Source organism: Quercus lobata, chromosome 5 (assembly GCF_001633185.2).
Source record: "Quercus lobata isolate SW786 chromosome 5, ValleyOak3.0 Primary Assembly, whole genome shotgun sequence".
In the NCBI taxonomy this organism is placed as follows: Eukaryota; Viridiplantae; Streptophyta; class Magnoliopsida; order Fagales; family Fagaceae; genus Quercus; species Quercus lobata.
The window spans coordinates 17,559,079-17,581,101 of NC_044908.1; the positions used below are offsets into that span (position 1 = coordinate 17,559,079).

Consider the following 22,023-nt stretch of genomic DNA (forward strand, 5'->3'; position numbering starts at 1 on the left):
TCTTTTCCTTTTGTTTTGGTTAACAAATCTTCTTATAATCACATAAGAAATCCATTTATGGTACGTAGCTCATCCATCTTTCGTTTTTAATTCTGTTTTCGATCACTATCTTTCTGAGAATGATTACAATTCTAACAAATGAAGAAGAATAAGCCATATATATAAGGTGTTGTACATGACCATATATAGTTGCAACCTACTCTCTCTTAGCACTGAGTCCATTGGTATATGCCAGTTTCAAAGTCTGTGTCTGACCATGTATGCCTAAAAAATAAGTGCAAATGCTAATTGAAAACTCATCCACCATTTCAATTACAATAGACACTACTCTCATGATAAATAAAGGGGACTACATTAAACTGTGAATCTGTTTCTCACAAAAAAAAAAAAAAAAAAAAAAAAAAAAAAAAAAAAAAAAAAAACTATCAATTTATTGTTATCTTGCACTGATTGCATATAATAAGCATGGAGCTGTTCTTCCTTTTAACTGAGTCTGAAATTCCTCTGTGGGCTTCGTATGTTAATTAGAAATAGGAAAAAAAAAAACTTAGATATATATTTTAGATGCAATGGATTAGGTAGTTGGATTAAATTCAAATACATAACTACATTAAATTTAATTATTTAAAAATAATAATAACATGTTTTATTGGTTAATATAAGGATATGTTTAAATTTAATTAAAAGATCGGATATACAACACCAAAATAACGGTACATAGTTTTTGAGTGGAGTTATGGTGTGTCTTTGTGTTAGAACCCCTTTCCCTCTCCCCTGTGCGTGTGTGTGTGTTTGTTTCTCAAAAAAAAAAAAAAAAAAAATAACGGTACATAGTTTTTTTCCTTAGAAATAAATACAAAGTCTAGTTGTGTGTGTGTGTATATATATATATATATATTTTTTTTTTTCTCATTTTCTTAAATCTAAACTTAATTTTACAAATACATTTTTTTTAAGAGTTTCAACTCATGACGCCCGCTTCTAATGATAACTATTTATCATCAAACCAAGACACCAATCAATTTTTGGTGTGAACGGGGATTGAACCCCAAATCTCTTATATAACCATTTTAAGAGTTTCAACTCATGACGCCCGCTTCTAATGATAACTATTTATCATCAAACCAAGACACCAATCAATTTTTGGTGTGAACGGGGATTGAACCCCAAATCTCTTATATAACTATCAGAAATTTTACCAATTGAGTAAACTGGAACTTACTTACAAATTCAAGTATGCAACTGTACATATAAACTCTACCAAATTATTAGTTATTAATAAATTTGTCATATCAAACGATGAATTAACCAACGTAAAACCTTTAATTTGTAGATGATTTGGTAAAAGTAGTAATATTTCTTATAGAAGAAATTATATCCCATAATTAATGTTCAATCTTAATATTCTTATAAGAAAATTAAACCCTTAATCTCTTTCACTCTTCGTGAGTCTGTGAAAAAATTTGTAATTTCTAATTGAAATCATTAGATTGATGCATATTGCATAATACAATTATTATATTTAAATTTAATTGAAAAATTAGTATACTATACTTTTTTTTTTAAAGAAATAAGTTAAATAAATATTCACACTACAAAGATATATACAAAGAGGTAAAGGCACTATCAAACCATCACTTTTTTTTCCTCACATTTCTAATTTTTTTTTGTCTATTTATTTTGACACAATCATAGTAGCTTTTATATATATAAGTTGAAGCGTATTATTTACTGTAGTTATATCAGTGGCTACGTCACTATTTTTTTTTTTTTTTTTTTCTAGTTTTCCATCTTATTGATTGTCTTTTTTTTTTTTTTTTTTTTTTTTTTTTTTTAGAATTGTCTATTGCACTACACCCAAAGTGATACACCACCCGTCATAACTCTAATTATCTATTGTTTATATTCAAAGTTCTTTTTATTTATTGTTAATATGTTCCTATTGAGCTACATCAGTGGCCACAACATTTTATATATATATATATATATATATATTTCCTTTTTTGGTTTTCCATCTTTATTGATTGTCTATTACAAAATTAATTCTTTGTGGCCAATATGATGCACTACATGCCCTCACAAATATTGTCTATGATGGTGAACCAAAAATTAGACCATCTCCAATTCGGCCATAGTGTCGTCCAAGTCCAGAAAAGTTGTCCTAATATAAGAAGGTCGTTTAGCATAAGAAAGTCGTCCAAGGGTAAGAAGGTTGTCTAGCATAGAAGCACCTAGACGACCTCCCAACCCTTAGAAACTTTCAGAATAAATTTATGTTCAAAAACTTTTAATTCGGACCACGTTCCACTATTAAGAAGTACGAGCAAGATCCTTATTATCACTATAACTTCCCACTAAATTCCTAACTTCTGATAGCAGTTATAAAAGATAAGACTGAACCTTCTAAACTTCCATAGCAGTTATGGAAGTTAAATTTGAACCTTCTAACTTCCATCCACATTGAGAAAGTTACAAAACTAGTAACCACTCCAAAGTTCACTATAAAAGGTCTCATCCATATCAAATAAAAGTAAGTTTCCACCACTCCTAAAGTTGGAATTCTTGAGTCTTAGAGAAAAAACTAAAGTATCGGAGGGTTCTTGGCCGGTTCACCCCAGTTACCTTTGATCTTGTGTTTCTTTCTTTTCAGGCCTTTCAAGCAATCACTAACCCATTGAAGCCCGGAGCATTTAGCCTACTTATTTTTTGTGCATCATCAATCTATATTATAAGTTCCTTTCAACATTGAGTGCCATTTTCTTTCCATTCTTCATTGAGCCATATCATTTACTTATTTTCTACCTCTTTTATTTTGTTTTTTTTCCCCCTCTCTTTTAAACCTTTCTTCTCACTACTCTCGACAAAAAAATAATAAAAACAAAAACAAAAACCTCTTCTTCTCCATATTAGTTCACACCTACAATTAAACTTTCTCAAATCTTTCTATTCCCTCTTTGCCTTTTTACCTTCCCCACTACTGTCTGCATCACTATTACACTTCCTTCATCTTTTTTCTTTTCTTATAATTTGATTCTTCTTCTTTCCTTTTTATTTTGTATAAATTTGATATCATTTCTCACATTCAATCCATATTTTTCCCACACAAAAATTGTGAGTACTCTCTCTCTCTCTCTACTTTTTTTGGGTGAATTTTTGTTCTTTCTTATAACTCTAATTAAGGTTGATAGTTTTATTTATTTATTTATTAATATGTGTTTTGGTATTGTGTTTTTAAAATTTTTCATCAAAAAGTCTTTTCTCTCTCTACTCTCTCTCCCTTTTATGACTATGGATTTTTTTATATATATGTAAGATAAAAATTCTACTCTAACCTAATTTAAGTGTATATGTGTGTGAAGTTCCCTCTTAGAGACTTGAACCCCCATACCCCATAAACACTAATTATAATTTTGGAGTGACCATTGCGCCAAGGGTGCGCGATGGTGACTATGGATTTTAATATGCCTACCAATTGTTTGAATAATAAATTATGATAAAGTCTATCTTTTACTCCTTTGGCTTTATTTTAATTTTGGTCAAGATAACATTGTAATTTTATGATGAGTTTTGATTATCATGATAATCTCTTTATTTGTTAAGAGATGAGAAATTTGAATAATAAATTTGAAACTTATCAAGTTTAGTTGTATAGTAAGCAAATATAACACACTACAACATAAGTTAGAATGATATGATTCACCTTAATATATATATATATATATATATATATATTAATCTAACTCATAGAATAGAATAATATATTTGTAGAGATAAATGAAATAAAAAATACTTGTAGAAATCTTTTTAAAAAATTGACAATACTTAATGTGTTACTTTCTATATATTACATCCCATTATAATATATATATATATATATATATTCCCATGTGTCATATGAATTTGCGGCTAGTATATAATAAAAGCGGATTTAATTATATCATATGAACAAAAAAAAAAATCATACAAGAATTAAGAAACTAAGTAAATTCAATCATAATTTGACCCCAATCTTACTAGATAGAGTACAAATAACACATGAGAGAACCAGCATGGAGCCCAAAAAAAATAAAATTTCAATACAAAACATAGAGCCCAACTAAACTAAACTAAATGCATGAACCATACTCACACTAGTCTTGTTGTCTCAAGACTCCCACATAATGTCTATGAATCCAATAGCTATCATTACACAAAGGAAAATAATCATCATAATGTACGAAAGTTTAATGCGGTATATATGCTCTGACCTGTCAGTCAAGCTTTACTATTTGTGATCTCCTGCATTAACATGTGCATGCATGTTTCTTATAAAGCTCAATAATGTTTTTGTAAAAATGGCTCATTTCTTGCGTTTCATTCAGGAAAAATAAACACTTGGCAAATCTGAGAGTTGGGTTTTGGACTTTGGTGGTCACACATGGCTTTTGCTTCACCCTACCAGACATACATACCTTTGCCTTCTGACTCAGGTATTACATATACTTGAGCTTTATGTTTGGTTTCCAACAGATGTGAAAAGATATGATTTTTCTTTTTTGGGTGCTTTGCTTTCTGAGATTTGATCATTGGCAGCTTAGGAATGTGGGTTTGGTTTCTAAATGTGGACATTTTCTATATATATATATATATATATTTTGTACATTTTTTTCAGTGTTATTGTGATGATTTCCTGTTTGTTTTTAAGCTCGGCTTAGTTCACTATATTTTTTTTAGTACGTTGTTTTGGGAGTGTTGGTTTCTGGGTTTTGATTATTAGTAGGTTCTAAATGAGGGTGTTGCATGTAATTTTGGGGCTATTTTCAAATATTTTAAAGCTTATTGCTTTGTGGATTTTGATTATTAGCAACTTTTGGGTGTTAATTTGACTTATAATTTTGGGGGTTTTCCTCTTTTTTTGGGTCGACCTTGGGCTGGTATTACTTTTAATTGTGTGTTGTATATTGCTGCTATTGATGTTGCTATGTGGGTGTATTCATCTTTTCTTTTTCATACTTACGTAGTTATGTTAGTATATCCAATTTTTTTTTTGTTTTGCTCGTAACTGGTGTTCTTTTTTGGTTCTTTTTAAAAAAAAAAAATTAATGTGTGATATGGATTTTACAAGAACTAAAACTTGTTTTCAGCTTGAATGTTTCCCATTTTTCAATTTGTGAGAAAGTAGGGAAAATAATTTCAGTATCAATTAGAAACTGTGTAATGTCCAAAATTCTTCCTCTTGGTTGTGGAAAAATAAGGAAAGCAAAAGAAAAAAAATGAAGGAAATTTTAAATCCTTTATTACTTTGGTTCCCTTGAAATATGAAAAGAGAGGGAAAGAAATAAAGGAATTTAACTCAAGTACTCTTCAAAGGTTACTTATCAAAAAGGGGGAATCTAGTGCAAATGCAGAGTTCTTGGCTGTCCTGAGTTCTTCATTTTATCTGAGATAAAGTAGTGGGAAATATGTATTTATTTATTTAGTCTCTCTTTCTTTTATTTCTCTTGGTAAAAATACAGAGGTAAATATTTATATTCTATTTATTTTTTCCCTGAGAAAAGAGGATATTTTTATTAATTTTATTATTTAACTGAAATTTATCTTATATTATATTTTCTCTTGAATATTACTTCGAATGAAACTGTGTTTATGCATATTTGGGACAGTTGCTACATCAGTGAAATCAAAGATACTTCTCAATAAGATCAGACAGTATCTTCTATTCTATAACCTGTTATATTCCCTTTGGTTGTTCTCTTTCTTGAAGGTAGAGGTTAGCTGATGGTCTTCTCATTGCTGCATGATTGTTTGTTACTGTATTTCTATAGGTGGCGAAGATGATGGCCATGAGGCACATTTGTCACTGGTTCCAATTCACATAGTAACTCATGCTTCCCAACTTCCAATTGAGTTTCTTTCTCCTTCTCCCGAAAAGCAATTGGTTGTTGGATTTGATTGTGAGGGTGTTGACCTGTGCCGTTATGGAACTCTTTGCATCATGCAGGTGATTTTTTTTGCTTAACTAACTTAATCTCTTGTCGATTATGTACACAAATAAATTGTTAAAACACGAGTTCATTCTATATATTATCTAGGTTCATAGGCCATTTCATATCATGATTTGTATAAATATACACATGCATGCATGTTCTAGTACAATGAACATGTATTTGCCTAGAAGCCCAAAAAAAGGGTGGTAATGTTAAGTGGCTAAATAAATCAACTAATTTGAATGTAAATCTATACTGTTTCAACTATTAAGCAAGAGTGAGTTTATATTTTGTAGCAAATGGTTAATGGTGGTAACCTGTTGTAGATTACTACCTTATGAATATATCTTGGGAGAATTATTTTGCAAACTAATTAGTTAAGCCTGGGAGAAAAAGTTCCCGTAAAAGGTTGTTAGCCATTTTCTTTGTAAAAACCATATGAGTTCTTACGTTATCAATAAATTTTCTCATCAATTTCATATTTTGTTATCTTTCTTTGTTAATCATGAGGGATATAAATTTATTGATTGACACCTGACCATAGTGTTATCCGGGGCAGCTTGCATTTTCAGATGCCATATATTTGGTCGATGCCATTCAGGGAGGAGAGAAGCTAATGAAAGCCTGTAAGCGAGCTCTTGAATCTAACTTCATCACAAAAGTCATTCATGACTGCAAGCGAGATAGTGAGGTCTGATTAATTACTTTTTGATGGCTTTTGTGGAACATGCCATTACATGTTAAGCTCAACCTTGATTATGATTCTTATTTTGTAGGCATTGTACTTTCAGTATGGAATCAAGTTGCATAATGTGGTAGATACACAGGTGGGTTCAATTATTACCCTCACGCTTTTGGGGAAAATTGTTTCATATATTTCTTCTATACCCTAATTAACTGCTTTCCTAGAAACGTGGGAACCTTGGGAACTATTTAGTTATGGTCAATCCACCCAGTCTGGCCTGGCTGTTGAAACAGAGAAGACTGCATTGGCAACTCATCATGACTTAAGCATATTTTTTTCTTTTTCTTTCCTTAAAAAAAGGTGAAAACAGAAAAAGTTGAGGAAGAATCTCCCTTTTTATTTGTTTTCTATTGGTGAGTTTCTATATTTTCTTTTCATTTTTAAGGGGAGAAATTGGGGTGGTTGCAGTGATGAGGCAGCTGGGGTTCAAAAATCTGAAAAGGTGAAGACATAGGGTAGGTTGTTAGGCTTGACATAAATGGGCCAATGGGTACTTATCTATGAATAATACATTAACATTGATCATCCTGCTTATGTCTGCCCTTTGGATCTTTTATGCTAATGTCTGAAGGGCTTGTTGCTATTAGACAACTCAATTCAGAGAGCCCTTTTAGCAATAATATTCAATACTGCTGCACTTGAATGCAAATGAGCTTATAAATCAAAAGCTTGTGATTTAATGTAATTATTCTTGGGTGGATGTGATGAGCTTCAAGAATGAGTTCTAACTTGACTTCTATCTTGAACTTTTGTCTTGTGTCCATGAGAGGGCATTTTCTGTTCCAATTTACCCCACATCTTTACCATCAGCCATTGAGTAATGTGAGAGTACAATCTAATTTAAGTTTGCAATCCATCATTAAACCTTTTATTATTTATTCATACAACTTATGGAGTTCACACCTTTAATACTTTGTCAAAGGGCTACATTGGCTGCCTTACATTATTGAAAGGACAGAATTTCCTTCAAACCCACTATGTGGAAATTATGTGAGCATTCATGTGCGATTTTAGTCAAATGACCTCTAATGGCCCATTTGATAATCGCGTGACTTATTTGTATGACATGATGAGTTATCTAAACCAAATATATGTGAATGGTCATTTGAACTACCACGAGATATCCTTCAACCCACTTCAAAGGAAAACTTTGTCTGTATTGAAATTTTGATACTACACTGGTGTTGCTTCCAATTGTTTCATTTAAAGTATATAGTCCTGATTGGGTGCACTTACATCATGAGTGCTTGATGGGAGAAATTGCTCTTGTTCCGATGTCTATACATCCATGTCCATACAGATTGCATATTACCTAATAGAGGAACAACAGGGACGGACAAGAGCGCCAGATGACTACATTTCTTTTGTTGGACTCCTTGCTGATCCACGCTATTGTGGTATAATGTTCTTACAGAATTTTTCATTTCTTTTAGTGTTCTCTTTTGTCTTCTCTCTCTCTCTCTCTCTCTAATTGAGGAAAATTCATTATTGGTCTGACAACATTATTGATCAATGCTATCTTTTCTGCATTATTATTTGATTTTAAGCTCAAATTATGTTTTAACTTTCTAATGCTCCTATTCTGTTGTTGTTATGCTAACTTACTAGTTCATAATGTGTTGTACATCATAGTTATTGCACTTTTTAGTTTCTATTGTATTGAATATTATTTTGCTTTTGAAGACGATGCAATAAGGATTTTTTTTCAGATTCTAACCTGACCAGCTTAGATGAAATTATGTATATTGAGAAACAGGAACTAATTTTTGACTGCCAGCTTTTTTACCACCTAGACAGAAATCACTTTTTCTTGCTATATCTTGTATGATGCACACTGACACAGGCAGGCAACAGACACATATTCCATTTCGGCCACCACTAAATGAATTTATTTTTGAAGTCTGCAACCATGTAACTTGAATCAGCATATATTTTGTCACTTGCATAACTAAGAGAACTATGTAATGTGCATATCTATGGAGGAATCTAGAGTATGCTGGTTTTGTCTTGATTTACTAATCTTATGTCTAATAAATAACCCCTTATGGGATGCAATTGGATTGTGAGGTGCAATTTACGAATTTATGATTTGAACCTTTTCCATGCTTTACTAGTTATTCATAGATGTTATTATTGTGACATTATTTTGATCTGCAAATATCTCCAAAATCTGAAGTGGAGAGTTTCTTTCTTCTCAGATTTTTTTGGGTCCTGTTTGTGTTCATTGATTGTCTTACTTACGGGCATGTAAATGTAGGTATATCATATACTGAGAAGAAAGTGGTTCGTGTCCATCTAAAGCAGGTCAGTTGCAGCATAGTTTCATTAGTTTGGTGTAATAATGGTATATACTCAATCATTGAATTGTTGGGGAGGAATGCTAGTTTTGATCCACTATGTTTTTTTATTATCTTTAATGGTAACTTTTCGTTTAGCAAAAATAAAATTATGATATTGTTCTCCACTAAAGGTGAAGAGCCACTCAGCTCATGCATGTATTTTGGTTTGCATGTTTTGGCACACTTTTGTCCCTATTCGATCCTCAAATCAACACCCAAAGGTCAGTGGAAATTCATCAATGCATATGAGATCTTTTCTGTTACTCTAATTGTGCGTATTACTTCTTTAGAAATGATGGCTGGGCCGTTGATCTCTTCATATCTGAAAAAAATTCTTTGATAGATTCCTGAAATCCCTTTGCAACATTATATGCATAACATTGTCTGCTGTATTGCTTAAACTGTCTGTCATTTAAAGCCAGATACAACTGGACAAAGAATTAGTTTATTTTAGTACATACATTAATAAATAATTATTTTATTTGTATTTATTTTTGTTAGACAGAAGCCTCTGTAACCTTAGTTTGTTAGGTTTGGAGACTTATATCTATCTTAACTTTCATATCCAGGATCCAAAATTTTGGACACGGAGACCCCTATCTGAATCAATGGTCCGCACAGCTACTGATGATGTCCGCTTCCTCCTCTATATCTTCTACAAGATGATGGAAAAGTTGAATGAAAGATATTTATGGCAACTTGCTGTTCGTGGTGCACTTTATTGCCGATGTTTTTGCTACACTGATAATGAATATGCAGATTGGCCTTCAATTCCCACTATTCCAGGTTTTTTTTTTTTTTTACCTGTTACTCTGGGGTCATCATTTATTGTAGAACATAGAGAATGTATACTCATATTTCTTTATTGGAAGTTAGGATATCAGCCTCTTAGAGGCAATTTATTTTTCCTCAGAAATACATGATTTTAAGATTTTAAATTCCTTTAAGATGGATTTAAAAGCTCTTTGTGCTGCAGTAAAATCATTTTGAATATTGAGTGAGGGTTTTTCCTAAATATTTAGTACCTCAAAATTTATTGCTATTCTTGATATGTAAGATTAAAACCAAGATACTCTGCATAGGAACACATTTAATATGTTGATGTTTAAGTTGGCTACAGTTTTACCTGGATGTTCCTTTGGACAGTACGTTGTAAGTTCACTGCATCCTTAAAGTTAAATACATGGGAAATTAAGGAAGCAAGTAGAGAAGAGTCTTAAGTTAACATACTATACAGTAAGCTAGGAATGAGAGAAGGTGAGAAAAGTGCTCATTCAGGTCTTAGGGAGCAGTGGAGGAACTATTGATTGTTTACATTAGATATGTAAGAAAATGATTGCAATTGGCTATTGAGTGTTTTGGAAGCAAGGTTATATTGGTGACCATGTCTAATGATTCTGAAAAGGATTATACGGCTCAATAAGAGTTTCCTGGAATGGAAGAAAAGGTCTAGAGTTAAGGTGCAGAATAAACTGGAAGAGAGTGAGTAGGCCACTAGGCAAAATTTTCTGTAAATAACAAGGAAGTCAACTGTGCGTATTCAAGGCATTGTCTATGGAGGCTATCTTTAGACTTGTGGAAATCTATAATAATGATGGAATATTTGTCTGATGCCTATTGAATTGTTCTACTCTCTGAGATGGTTGTTATAGTATATAACCAGGCATGATCATTCATGAATGTATTGATGACACGAATGAACGTATAGGGGTATATCGGTTGGTGCAAAAACAAGTAGTGGAGAGAAATGGGTCCAAGTTAAATCCAGTCTGGACCAAATATTAGCATGAGCCATAATTATTTTGCTCAGGTTAAGGATGGATCAATAATATATACAGGCATAAGATACTATCATACTATATCACATATAGTTTACAGATTATTTTATGTCCATTAATTAGGCTAGATTAGGAAAATGCTAATTGTATTCAGGAATGGTGCTTTTGAATTCAACAGGTTCAAATATAAGTTGGACGTTGGACCAAGATTGATCATATGCAAGGCAATTCTAGATACAAAATCATACAGGTAAAGATTTTAGTGAGGAAATACTTAAGTGATCCCACCTCTATCTTGGCATCAATTATAGACTAGGATGGATGTACATGAGGATTAATCGCTTTAAGTGGAGAGCTGAATATTCATTTAAAAATGAATATTCTTGTATTGATAAGCCTATAGGGCTTGCAGTTTGAAAGTTTCCATAAGTTGTGCGTCAAGAAGCAGACCTCAAGAGCTTCATTTCCAAGTCTTTCCTGTCTCAGCTATATTTGAATTTCAATTTGTGATGTTTGAATCATACAATTGTTCAATCATATAGATATCCTAATAGTGTATAAATGTCCATTGGTTGTGTCTTTGGTCTGGCTGGTCAGTCAGACTAAAACTTGGGTGAGCTGAGCAAATGCTGCTATTGTCTGGGCTGAGCTCGAGGTGATACAAAATCCTGGAAACAATTCCTGATGGAGAAATTAAACTTAATTTCAAGAGCATGTTGAGATGGTTTAAGCAAGACAAAATATTGAAGATTTCCTCTCTAGAGTACATTGTCATCTGAATACAATTCAGATCAATTCAGATGGCTTCATATTCATGGAATACAATGGATAACGGTTTATAGATTTCTGTATAGTCTTAGATTTTGGGTACCGTATATGCAGCTTAAAACTTAGAAGGATGGAAGTTTCAGAGAGAAGCTATTTTCTGCACCACTTGAGACAAGAGTGGTGATAGAATATGGGTGAAAACATCAATGTTTTTCGAAGAAAATATTAAAACACAATGGAAAATAAGGTTGTTCTGCCTCAGGGGACTCCTGTCTTTCATACTTGCATCACCACCACCACCACCCCCCCCCCCGGGCCCCATTTCACTCCCTCTCACTTTCTTTTTTAGATGATTGTTATGACTATTTTGAAGTTAGACACATTTCTCATGCACCTGGAATATTTATCATGAAATAGTAATGCAAGTTGTTCAGCTTTAATGAAAGCATCCTCTGAATACTATTATTTGTCTTGTTAGATTACCTCACTGTGGAAGAGTCTGCTCCTGAACAAGAGATTTTATCAGTGCTTAACATTCCTCCTGGAAAAATGGGACTTGTAATTGGTAGAAAAGGAGCTTCCATCTTGTCAATCAAAAATTCTTGCAAGTAAGTCCCTCATTCAGTATGTGTTGGTGGGGGAGGTTGTTGTTTGTTTGTGTGTACTGGTTTATTGATTTCGCATGCATATTATTGCAGTGCTGAAATTCTTATTGGAGGTGAGAAGGGACCACCTGACAAGGTTAGTTCACAAACAACTTCACATTTATAACTTCTTACGTTTAATTACTTGCTACAATATTTATGAAGCTTTATTATTCATGAAAAATCTCCTCCTGCCCTCCATATACTTTAATTGTCACCAATACATGGATCTTCTTGTAGGTGTTCATTATTGGACCAGTTAAGCAGGTGAGGAAGGCAGAAGCCATATTAAGGGGTAGGATGTAAGAAAACGTTCATCAAGCCTTTTGTTTAATAATTTTTGACAGAATTATGAAGATGAATCAGCGTAGTTCTTATATATCAACTCAATACAATCTCCAAAAGATGTATTGGTGTAGTATTGTTGATACACAAATTGCACTTGCTCCTATTTAATATGATTGTTATAAGCCAGCCATGATTGGAAAACATTGAACGAATTTGTGACTTTGAGAAGTATCACCAACATCCACAAGATTTTCTATATTTTTTATACTTGTGCAAGTCATAACTGCATTAAACTTATTGCTTTGTCCGCATTCTCAATCATGTATGGATATGACCGGCTCACTGCATGTATCTAAATGTATGTTGCTAGCTTTCTGGCTGAGCCAACTCGAAGTTCTTTATGGGTTTAATAGAACAGCTAGTCATTTTGTTATGACATTTGGCAAGCTTTTGCTTGAAGAGGAAAAGGTCAAAAGATAATAAGCACACTCTACAACACTACGAAGTCAGAGTTATCAAAATCTATAGAAAATAAAATATCGGGAGGGCAAGCCTCATACAAAATAAAATCAGCCATTTGGGAATACACTCTTTTAGCTAAGGCATTAGTTCCCTTATGTGTTTCTCTGAAGTTGTGTTTGTTTTGAAGCTATGGAAAGCTTGGCTAATATTCCTGTAATCAGATACAATACTTCGGATCAGCAAATTGGGTGAGTGTTCATTATTAAGAAGCATAACAAGTTCTTTAGCATCAAATTCCACCAAAAAATGGGTGATTCCTAAATCTTTAGCAAGTTCAACACCATCCCTTAAGAAGTATATGCTTATAGACTGGAAAATTATAATCCACATCTATCAACCCACCTAAACTTGGGTAAAAGAAGAAAGCATTTGAAGATTTTTTTTTACTTGATAAGAATCAGGATAACTTGAACATAACCCAATCATTAAATGAGTGAAAATCTGCTCAATTATTTTGATATAGTTAAAATGAACAAGTATAGGATACCTTTTTTGACCCATAAGCCAAAATCCCATCAGATTGCTAAACAAAGTTGGATATGAGCCCAATTTTTACCAAATTTTGTCCGGACTTAAAACTTTATAAATGTTATCATGTGGGCCTAGCGTGTAATGCACATGGGGGTCAGCATCAATATCCAGCCTGCTAGAGAATTCTATAGGATTATACTAGTTAGTTCTAAAAAAATAAATGAAGAAAATGATGGTTGATTTCCAAAGAGATAAGGACCCCCCATCGCATGGGCCTTTGGCCCCATATGGCTTGTTGAGCAAAAGACCATTGAGAATGTGACAATTGACAAACTTCAGTACGTACATTTATACGCATGAAATTGAAAACCCAGTTACCACATAGTGGAATTGTGGAAGAGATGGTCTTCATCGACCACGACAAGTTGTCCGGTCGCTGTAATTCCTCCGCCTCTTCTTTGATTGTGGTGGTGGTCAGTTGTCACAGTTCACATCCCTCTCTTATCTCTTCTATGCCCGACATGCCGTTTGACATTTCTACTAGCTAGGAGCTGCACAACCATTGAAAAAAAATTCTCAAGAGCAATGCCAGTAGATCTAGATGGTAATGTGCCATGTTTTGGTAGGCATTTCCCGACAATTGGGCCATACTGATTTTTAATGTGCTTCCTTGGGTATATAATATTTTTGTCCACGGACCATTATTTTGTGTTGCCTTAATGTTCTTATGATGAAGATGATAGAAGTATAAAGAAATATCACTCAGCTTGTTTCCTATTTTTGTTTTGTTTTTAATAAAATAAAGGGGCTTGCAGGTGAGGGACCACTAGGCACTAATGACGCTTTCCACTGCTCAAATTCACAATTCTTGATTTCGTAAGTGTGATGGCTCATAAGAACTTTGTACTATTAGGTCACCGTCCAATAGGGTAATATCATTGACAATAACAATATATTTTCCTGCAATGATGATCTCAACCTATAAATAATGTGTAAGAAAAAATAAAACCTATAATAATGTGTAAAATGTGATTAAAAAAAATTGATTTAAGTGTGTTAATAACTTATCATAATAATATATTCTTTGTCAATGGACTTTAGTTGAAATTGTATTTCTTCTAATAATAGCAAGGTGAAAATTTTGACAATGAATCAAAACAAAATATTCTCCATATATAACTTCGATAATGAGGTTTAGCTGAATCTCATAATAATAACTTGAAAAACGTGAGAGTGATTTATTTATTATTTATTAATTTTTTTTGGTAAGGACTCTAATGAGTTTATTAGAATGAGCTTTACCACGAGTCCATCTAATATTCAAGTTTGCTGTCTGGTCTGACGTATTGTAAACAATATTAATACACAGAATTGTTGTAGATAATATCTAATCTTGCTATATATATATTTTTAAATACTTTGTCATTTTTATGTGAAGGTAGCTCAATCTTAGTTATACTTTTCATTTGATACTTGTAAAACCAAAAATACAACATATAGTTAAAATCACTCTAATTTTTTTTCTATTTTCCTTTTTAATAATTTGATAACTATGAGAAGATTCAAATTCTGGATGTTTCCATTGAAAACTTCAAGTGCTACCAATAAAAATCTAATCTTTTTTTCTTTTTCTTTTTTCTAAGAATCAAAATCTCATCTTTTTACATAAAAGAGAGCCAATAAATATAATCATATTAAAAATTTAAAACTCTTTAAAAAATTTTAAGAAATCATATAGATGGATGACGATATTCATTGAGCTATTAATGTTAACTATTTCCTAAATGAATAAAATAAAAATATTAGCTATTTCCAAGTTTCCAACAAATCTTAGATTTCGTGTCAAAAATTTGAAAATCTTACTTATCATATATTCATATTATAAATTTTCTTGCTCACACTATCTTGGTGAAAAATAATACCTCTACACATTTAAAATGTGAATGATCCATTATAATAATACCACCATTAAATTCAAAAAAAAAAAAAATACTAAGAAAAGAAGGCACAATCTTTTATATTTTTTTAAAAAAGGTGAAAAAAAAATAGTGTAATACACATCTACATCATAAAAACGAGAATGGAGATTTGCTTGGATGGAGATAATGTTAAAATTGAATGGAGATTTGTTTGGAAATGTAGTTATTGTGATAGAAATGAATGAGAGAATAGGGGTGGTCCCAAAAATCCCAATTGGCAAGGTGTTTGGGATTTTCCCACGTGGGAGAGTGCTATCCCATCAGGGGTGCTGCCAATGACAGAAGACCACGTGTGAATGGGAGCCTGTAGTTCACGTGTTACCCCAGCCCAGCCCAGCCCAGCCGTAATAATAAAATTTTAGAAGAAAAAAAACAATTGGACTAAGCCGTGGGCCCTTTATGTTTCTTTAGCTTGGGCTCGGCTCGGCGGGGACCATTTTTTAGCCGAGCCGATAAGAATTTACGTAAAGCTGATATAAGAACTAAAGCCAGAAATAACGCGGGAGGGAACAGAAGGCATTAATTGCAATTTTGACATTCTCCGCACACAAACAGTCTCGTTTGGTAAGAAATTTTTAGTAATGTTGTTTGTATTTTTTGAAAATACGTGTGAGTGAAAAAATATTTGAAAATATTTGTAATGTTATTCAAACACTGGAAAATGCTCTTTAAACAACGGCACATCTTCACCACTTTGTTGAAGAAAATTATTAGATACTCCTAGAGTACCATAAATACGTATTCCATCATCTCACATAAATAGTGAGTCCCACCATGAATTTAGTTAGTAGGACTCACCATTCATGTGAGAGGAGGAAATACGCATTTATAATATTCTCAGAGTACGCAATAATTTTCCCTTTGATGAGCCCAAAAGTGGGGCTCAACAAATTATCAATCAAAGCTTCTCAATTCACATGTATCCTTAAGGAAGTTTTGACGTTTGTTTTTGAGGTAAAGAAAAATTTGGATGGAAAAAGGAGGAGAAAGTGCATAAAAAATGGATTTTTATTTTTATTTTTTATTTTTTTTAGGGTTTGACTTACTTTCAGTACTTTTTAAACTGAAATTTATTTTTATTTTAATGATAAATTGCCATATTACCCACTAACTGAATAAAAAGTGAAGATTAAAATCTACCACCACTTTTTATTGTATATTTAAAATAAAAGGAAATGTCAAGTTGAAAAAGTATTAGAAATAAGCCAAATGAAGGCTTCTCAATTCACATGTATCCTTTAGGAAAGTTTGACGTTTGTGTTTTAGGTAAAGAAAAATTTGGATGGAAAAAGGAGGAGAAAGTGCATAAAAAATGGATTTTTTTTTTTAAAAAAAAAATTTAGGGTTTGACTTACTTTCAGTACATTTTAAACTGTAATTTCTTTTTGTTTTAATGATAAATTGACATATCACCCACTAACTAAATAAAAAATGGAGATTAAAATCCACTATCACTTTTTATTGTATATTTAAAATAAAAGGAAATGTCAAGTTGAAAAAGTATTAGAAATAAGCCAAATGAAGGCTTCTCAATTCACATGTATCCTTTAGGAAAATTTGACGTTTGTGTTTTAGGTAAAGAAAAATTTGGATGGAAAAAGCAGGAGAAAGTGCATAAAAAATGGATTTTTTTTTTTTAATTTTTTTTTTAGGATTTGACTTACTTTCAGTACTTTTTAAACTGTAATTTCTTTTTGTTTTAATGATAAATTGTCATATCACCCACTAACTAAATAAAAAATGGAGATTAAAATCCACTATCACTTTTTATTGTATATTTAAAATAAAAAGAAATGTCAAGTTGAAAAAGTATTAGAAATAAGCCAAATGAAGGCTTCTCAATTCACATGTATCCTTCAGGAAAGTTTGACGTTTGTGTTTTAGGTAAAGAAAAATTTGGATGGAAAAAGGAGGAGAAAGTGCATAAAAAATGGATTTTTTTTATTTATTTTTTTTTAGGGTTTGACTTACTTTCAGTACTTTTTAAACTGTAATTTCTTTTTGTTTTAATGATAAATTTCGATATCACCCACTAACTGAATAAAAAGTGAAGATTAAAATCTACTACCACTTTTTATTGTATATTTAAAATAAAAGGAAATGTCAAGTTGAAAAAGTATTAGAAATAAGCCAAATGAAGGCCTCTCAATTCACATGTATCCTTCAGGAAGGTTTGATGTTTGTGTTTCAGGTAAAGAAAAATTTGGATGGAAAAAGGAGGAGAAAGTGCATAAAAAATGGATTTTTTTTAAAAAAAAAAAATTTTAGGGTTTGACTTACTTTCAGTACTTTTTAAACTGTAATTTCTTTTTGTTTTAATGATAAATTTTCATATCACCCACTAACTAAATAAAAAATGGAGATTAAAATCCACTATCACTTTTTATTGTATATTTAAAATAAAAGGAAATGTCAAGTTGACAAAGTATTAGAAATAAGCCAAATGAAGGCCTCTCAATTCACATGTATCCTTCAGGAAGGTTTGATGTTTGTGTTTCAGGTAAGAAAAATTTGGATGGAAAAAGGAGGAGAAAGTGCATAAAAAATGGATTTTTTTATTTTTTATTTTTTTTAGGGTTTGACTTACTTTCAGTACTTTTTAAACTGTAATTTCTTTTTGTTTTAATGATAAATTGTTATATCGCCCACTAACTAAATAAAAAATAGAGATTAAAATCCACTATCACTTTTTATTGTATATTTAAAATAAAAGGAAATGTCAAGTTGAAAAAGTATTAGAAATAAGCCAAATGAAGGCTTCTCAATTCACATGTATCCTTTAGGAAAATTTGACGTTTGTGTTTTAGGTAAAGAAAAATTTGGATGGAAAAAGCAGGAGAAAGTGCATAAAAAATGGATTTTTTTTTTTAATTTTTTTTTTAGGATTTGACTTACTTTCAGTACTTTTTAAACTGTAATTTCTTTTTGTTTTAATGATAAATTGTCATATCACCCACTAACTAAATAAAAAATGGAGATTAAAATCCACTATCACTTTTTATTGTATATTTAAAATAAAAAGAAATGTCAAGTTGAAAAAGTATTAGAAATAAGCCAAATGAAGGCTTCTCAATTCACATGTATCCTTCAGGAAAGTTTGACGTTTGTGTTTTAGGTAAAGAAAAATTTGGATGGAAAAAGGAGGAGAAAGTGCATAAAAAATGGATTTTTTTTATTTATTTTTTTTTTAGGGTTTGACTTACTTTCAGTACTGTAGGGACACGGTTCCTGCGCGGCCCAGTGACATCTTAGGGTTCACGCGGGAGAGATCCCTCACAATACGATTTGTAGAGAGTGGGCTTGAAAAGCTTGGGCTTGGTCACGGGGGGATGGTCCGGTCTGGATTTCAGAAAGATCCCTGTGGAAAATGGACTGGGCCTAAACGTTTAAAGCCCCGCCATACTGCCACCTCTGAGAATGGGATCCTCGGACTTGATCCGAGGGCCCTTGTGGTCCTCTCCGGCTGTCCAACGGAGGACTTTCTCTGTTCTGTGCATGGATCGTTCCGGCGATCTTCCTCATGAAGTCTCCCTTTTTTGCCTCTCCCTGCTAGATTCACTTACTTCTCCTTTTATACTAGTGTGCGTTCGATGTCCTTCGTCCACGTGTAGGGTCAGTCTTTACAAATACTGACATTGGTCCCATCAGTCTAATCCCGGAATTGTTGGGGATGACTTGATAAAGCTGTAGAGTACGGTTCTGCCAGGCATTGGGCCTTATCCAGAAGGGTATTTAGGGTAATCGCCCCAAGGTATTTTGGATTTCCTTACGAATTTATCCCTTTATTCTGGGCGGATTATGGGCCTGCCGAGGACTAGACTGTCCTCGGCTGCCTCCCAAAAATTGGTCCGTACTCGGCGTCATGGAGCTTGGGCCACAGTTCTCCTCGGATTGGGCCCTCGGACTTTCTAAGGGCAAATGGGCCTGGTCCACGAATTGCTGGGCCCCACAATAGCCCCTCAAAACCCTTCTATCCGAATTCCGGATTGGAAAGGAGGGTTTTGGCAAACCCGAGCCCTTAATATGGCCCATTTAGCTTGATCCCGCATTTATGTGAGCGGTTTCTCAGGAAGTCAGGCGGTTTTTGAGGGATTCCTTTTAATCCGCTCGGGATCTACTCCTTCCGCTTGGATGTCCCAGACGCGCCCTTAATGAATTCCCCTTAATGAGGCTCATTTATATCCAGCGGCTTATTTGATAAGGTGGAGAAGTGGAACGGACGCTTCTTTTTTCTTCAGATTCTTTGGGAAGGTTGAATGCATTTAATGCCATCCGTTCTGCTCTTCCTATAAGAAGGCAAGCAGGAGGCCATCACTTTCGTACTAACTCCCTTCTATTCTTCTGAGATCGCACCAAATGATGAAGAAATCATGCCCCTCTTCTAGACACCATATTCTGATAAAACTTGAAATGGCTCAATCAGGACAAGGGTGGCGCAGACTTAAGATTTGTCTCGCCTTTCTTTCAGCCAAAATCCGAAGCAGGGACTCGTCGTGTCGAACTCTCGGCGCGACTGAGTCGAGAACAACCAAGACCAGCACCACCCGGCTCCTCATGTGCATACCTAATATGGCACCAACGTGTTAGGAGTCAGGGCTGAGGCAGGGGCTAAGTGCTTCTGCTTCTCCCTCTTTTGCTCCTTGGTGCCCTCCTCCGCTTTCCTCTTATAGTCTTCCCAGTACCAGTTCCGTCCTGGTGCCTTCCCTTTTCCCTCTTTTGCTCCTTTTCTTTCTTTTCATCCCTTCTCTCTTCTTCTCCTCCTTCTTTACTCATGTCCTCCATCTTCCTCCTTCATCTCCTCCATCTTCTTCATTGATTTCTTCCTTACTATTTCCTTCTCCTTCAATTCTTCTTCCTTCTCCTTCAATTCTTCTTCCTTGTCCTTCATCCTTTTCCGAAGAAGGTTCTTGTCATGATATGAGCAATGTTGAGGCAGAGACTGAAGAGACCTTGAAGATGAGTTTTAGAAGAAGCCTGACTGTTTACTTCTCTGTACTGCGAGTGTTATCGTTGCTTCAGCAGTTCTCCTTTTGTATAGGCTTGTTTGAGCCCTTTTTCGTACATTGTAATAATCTCTTATATTAATAAAAGTGTTTATTATTTCATTTTGCATATTCCGTTTATGTTTTTGTATATTGGTAAATGCTGCTCGGCTCAATGAGAAAGTCTCTAAACCGATGACAACTAAGACCAAAATACTTGATAATAAAAAGATGTTGCCATAACCCTAATATAAGTGTTTGGCCCAATAAGGCCGACCAGTGAAAAGTAATGATTACCCATGCTGGCCGAGGAGAGAACTGGAGGCTTGATGCCGTGTTTGGGTCCGAGGACCATACAAGGCCTTGATTCTATACAAAACTCGTAATAATAATAATTTTTATACTTGGTTTCCCCATAGGCTTGAGTCCGAGGACCATGCAAGGCCTTGGTTCAGTCCATGACTTGTAATAATAATAATTTTTATACTTGGTTTCCCTATAGGCTTGAGTCCGAGGACCATGCAAGGCCTTGGTTCTGTCCATGACTTGTAATAATAATAATTTTTATACTTGGTTTCCCCATAGGCTTGAGTCCGAGGACCATGCAAGGCCTTGGTTCTGTTTTATTCCCTCTCCTCAGGTATCCCGTACACGGCCGGGCAGGAGGTTGTCCTCGGCATTAGTTATTACCCGGCGGGGCCCGTAGTCCGTGGGCCATCATGTAGCAAGGGCATGGGCCGCGGATTTACTAGGCCCACGGGTCATGAGATATTTCCATAATCTTTGGCCACGCGGTACTTCTGGGTGTCCCGATGTTCGAGGTGCACTTCGACGAGGCTCCTTTAGTCTTGTCGTTGCAGAGGTTTGTTGGAAGTCGAGCTGGAGACGTTTTGTCTGTAGCGTTCCTCGGGAAGCTGCGCTAATTAAATGCTACCACCCTATCTCCTCAAATAAATAAGAGAGCAAGTTTCTTTGCCTAGGCACCAGCTCCTTAGTCTCCTCCTTCAGCTTCCTCCCGCAGCAAGTCATGTTTGAGACAAGGGTCGGGGAAGAAAAACTCTCTCCGCCGCAAGGGCGCCACATTCTCCTCAAGCTCAGAAGAGTGATATACGGGCAACGAAGGCATAGATTCAAAGAAATATTCCCTTATGACAGAGGGGAGAGGATGTTTCCCACGCTTTTAGTCAAAATCCGAAGCAGGTTCTGGTCATGCCAGATTTTTGGTATGTCCGAAGAAGGAATTTCCACCATCAGCACTGTCTACCTTGCAGCCGGCAAATTTCTGCGGGGGCTTCCCAACTTTCGGCTCCCTGCATCTTCTTTGTAGATGGTGTTAGCCTGAGGTCAGGTTCTTTTGCTGCCTGAGTTTCGGGCACGTGAAAGCGTTGAGGATGAAACGAGGTTTTGAGGCAGCAGCCAACCTCTCCTCTGTGCTACCTGCGTCCTCCCCACTGCGGCGTGAGGCTCAAGTTGGGCTCCTTTGCTGCCGGAGCTATGGGCATGCGAAAGCATGGGGGAAGGGACAAGGCCTCGAAGCAGTA

The 22,023-nt window shown here is 34.2% G+C and overlaps 1 protein-coding gene across 2 annotated transcripts; it reads left to right on the top strand.

The window, feature by feature from the left end:
- On the top strand, positions 1 to 12,759 carry LOC115989498. Of its 2 annotated transcripts, none has more exons than XM_031113189.1 (11): positions 1 to 60; positions 4,362 to 4,469; positions 5,805 to 5,980; positions 6,526 to 6,657; positions 6,743 to 6,793; positions 8,012 to 8,108; positions 8,969 to 9,015; positions 9,620 to 9,836; positions 12,075 to 12,204; positions 12,295 to 12,337; positions 12,481 to 12,759. In XM_031113189.1, the coding sequence occupies exons 2-11, from the start codon at positions 4,418 to 4,420 to the stop codon at positions 12,544 to 12,546; spliced, it is 1,011 nt and encodes a 336-aa protein (XP_030969049.1). In that variant the 5' UTR covers positions 1 to 60; positions 4,362 to 4,417; the 3' UTR covers positions 12,547 to 12,759. The 2 variants fall into 2 exon arrangements, with proteins under 2 accessions (XP_030969049.1, XP_030969050.1); XM_031113190.1 differs by lacking the exon at positions 1 to 60 and adding an exon at positions 3,089 to 3,111.
- Positions 12,760 to 22,023: the final 9,264 nt, after the last annotated feature.

Coding starts and splice junctions, on each gene's coding strand:
- LOC115989498 (XM_031113189.1), top strand. CDS start 4,418: ATGGCTTTTGCTTCACCCTACCAGACATACATACCTTTGCCTTCTGAC. Junction 8,109..8,968: donor TGCTGATCCACGCTATTGTG/GTATAATGTTCT, acceptor ATGTAAATGTAG/GTATATCATATACTGAGAAG. Junction 9,016..9,619: donor TTCGTGTCCATCTAAAGCAG/GTCAGTTGCAGC, acceptor TTTCATATCCAG/GATCCAAAATTTTGGACACG.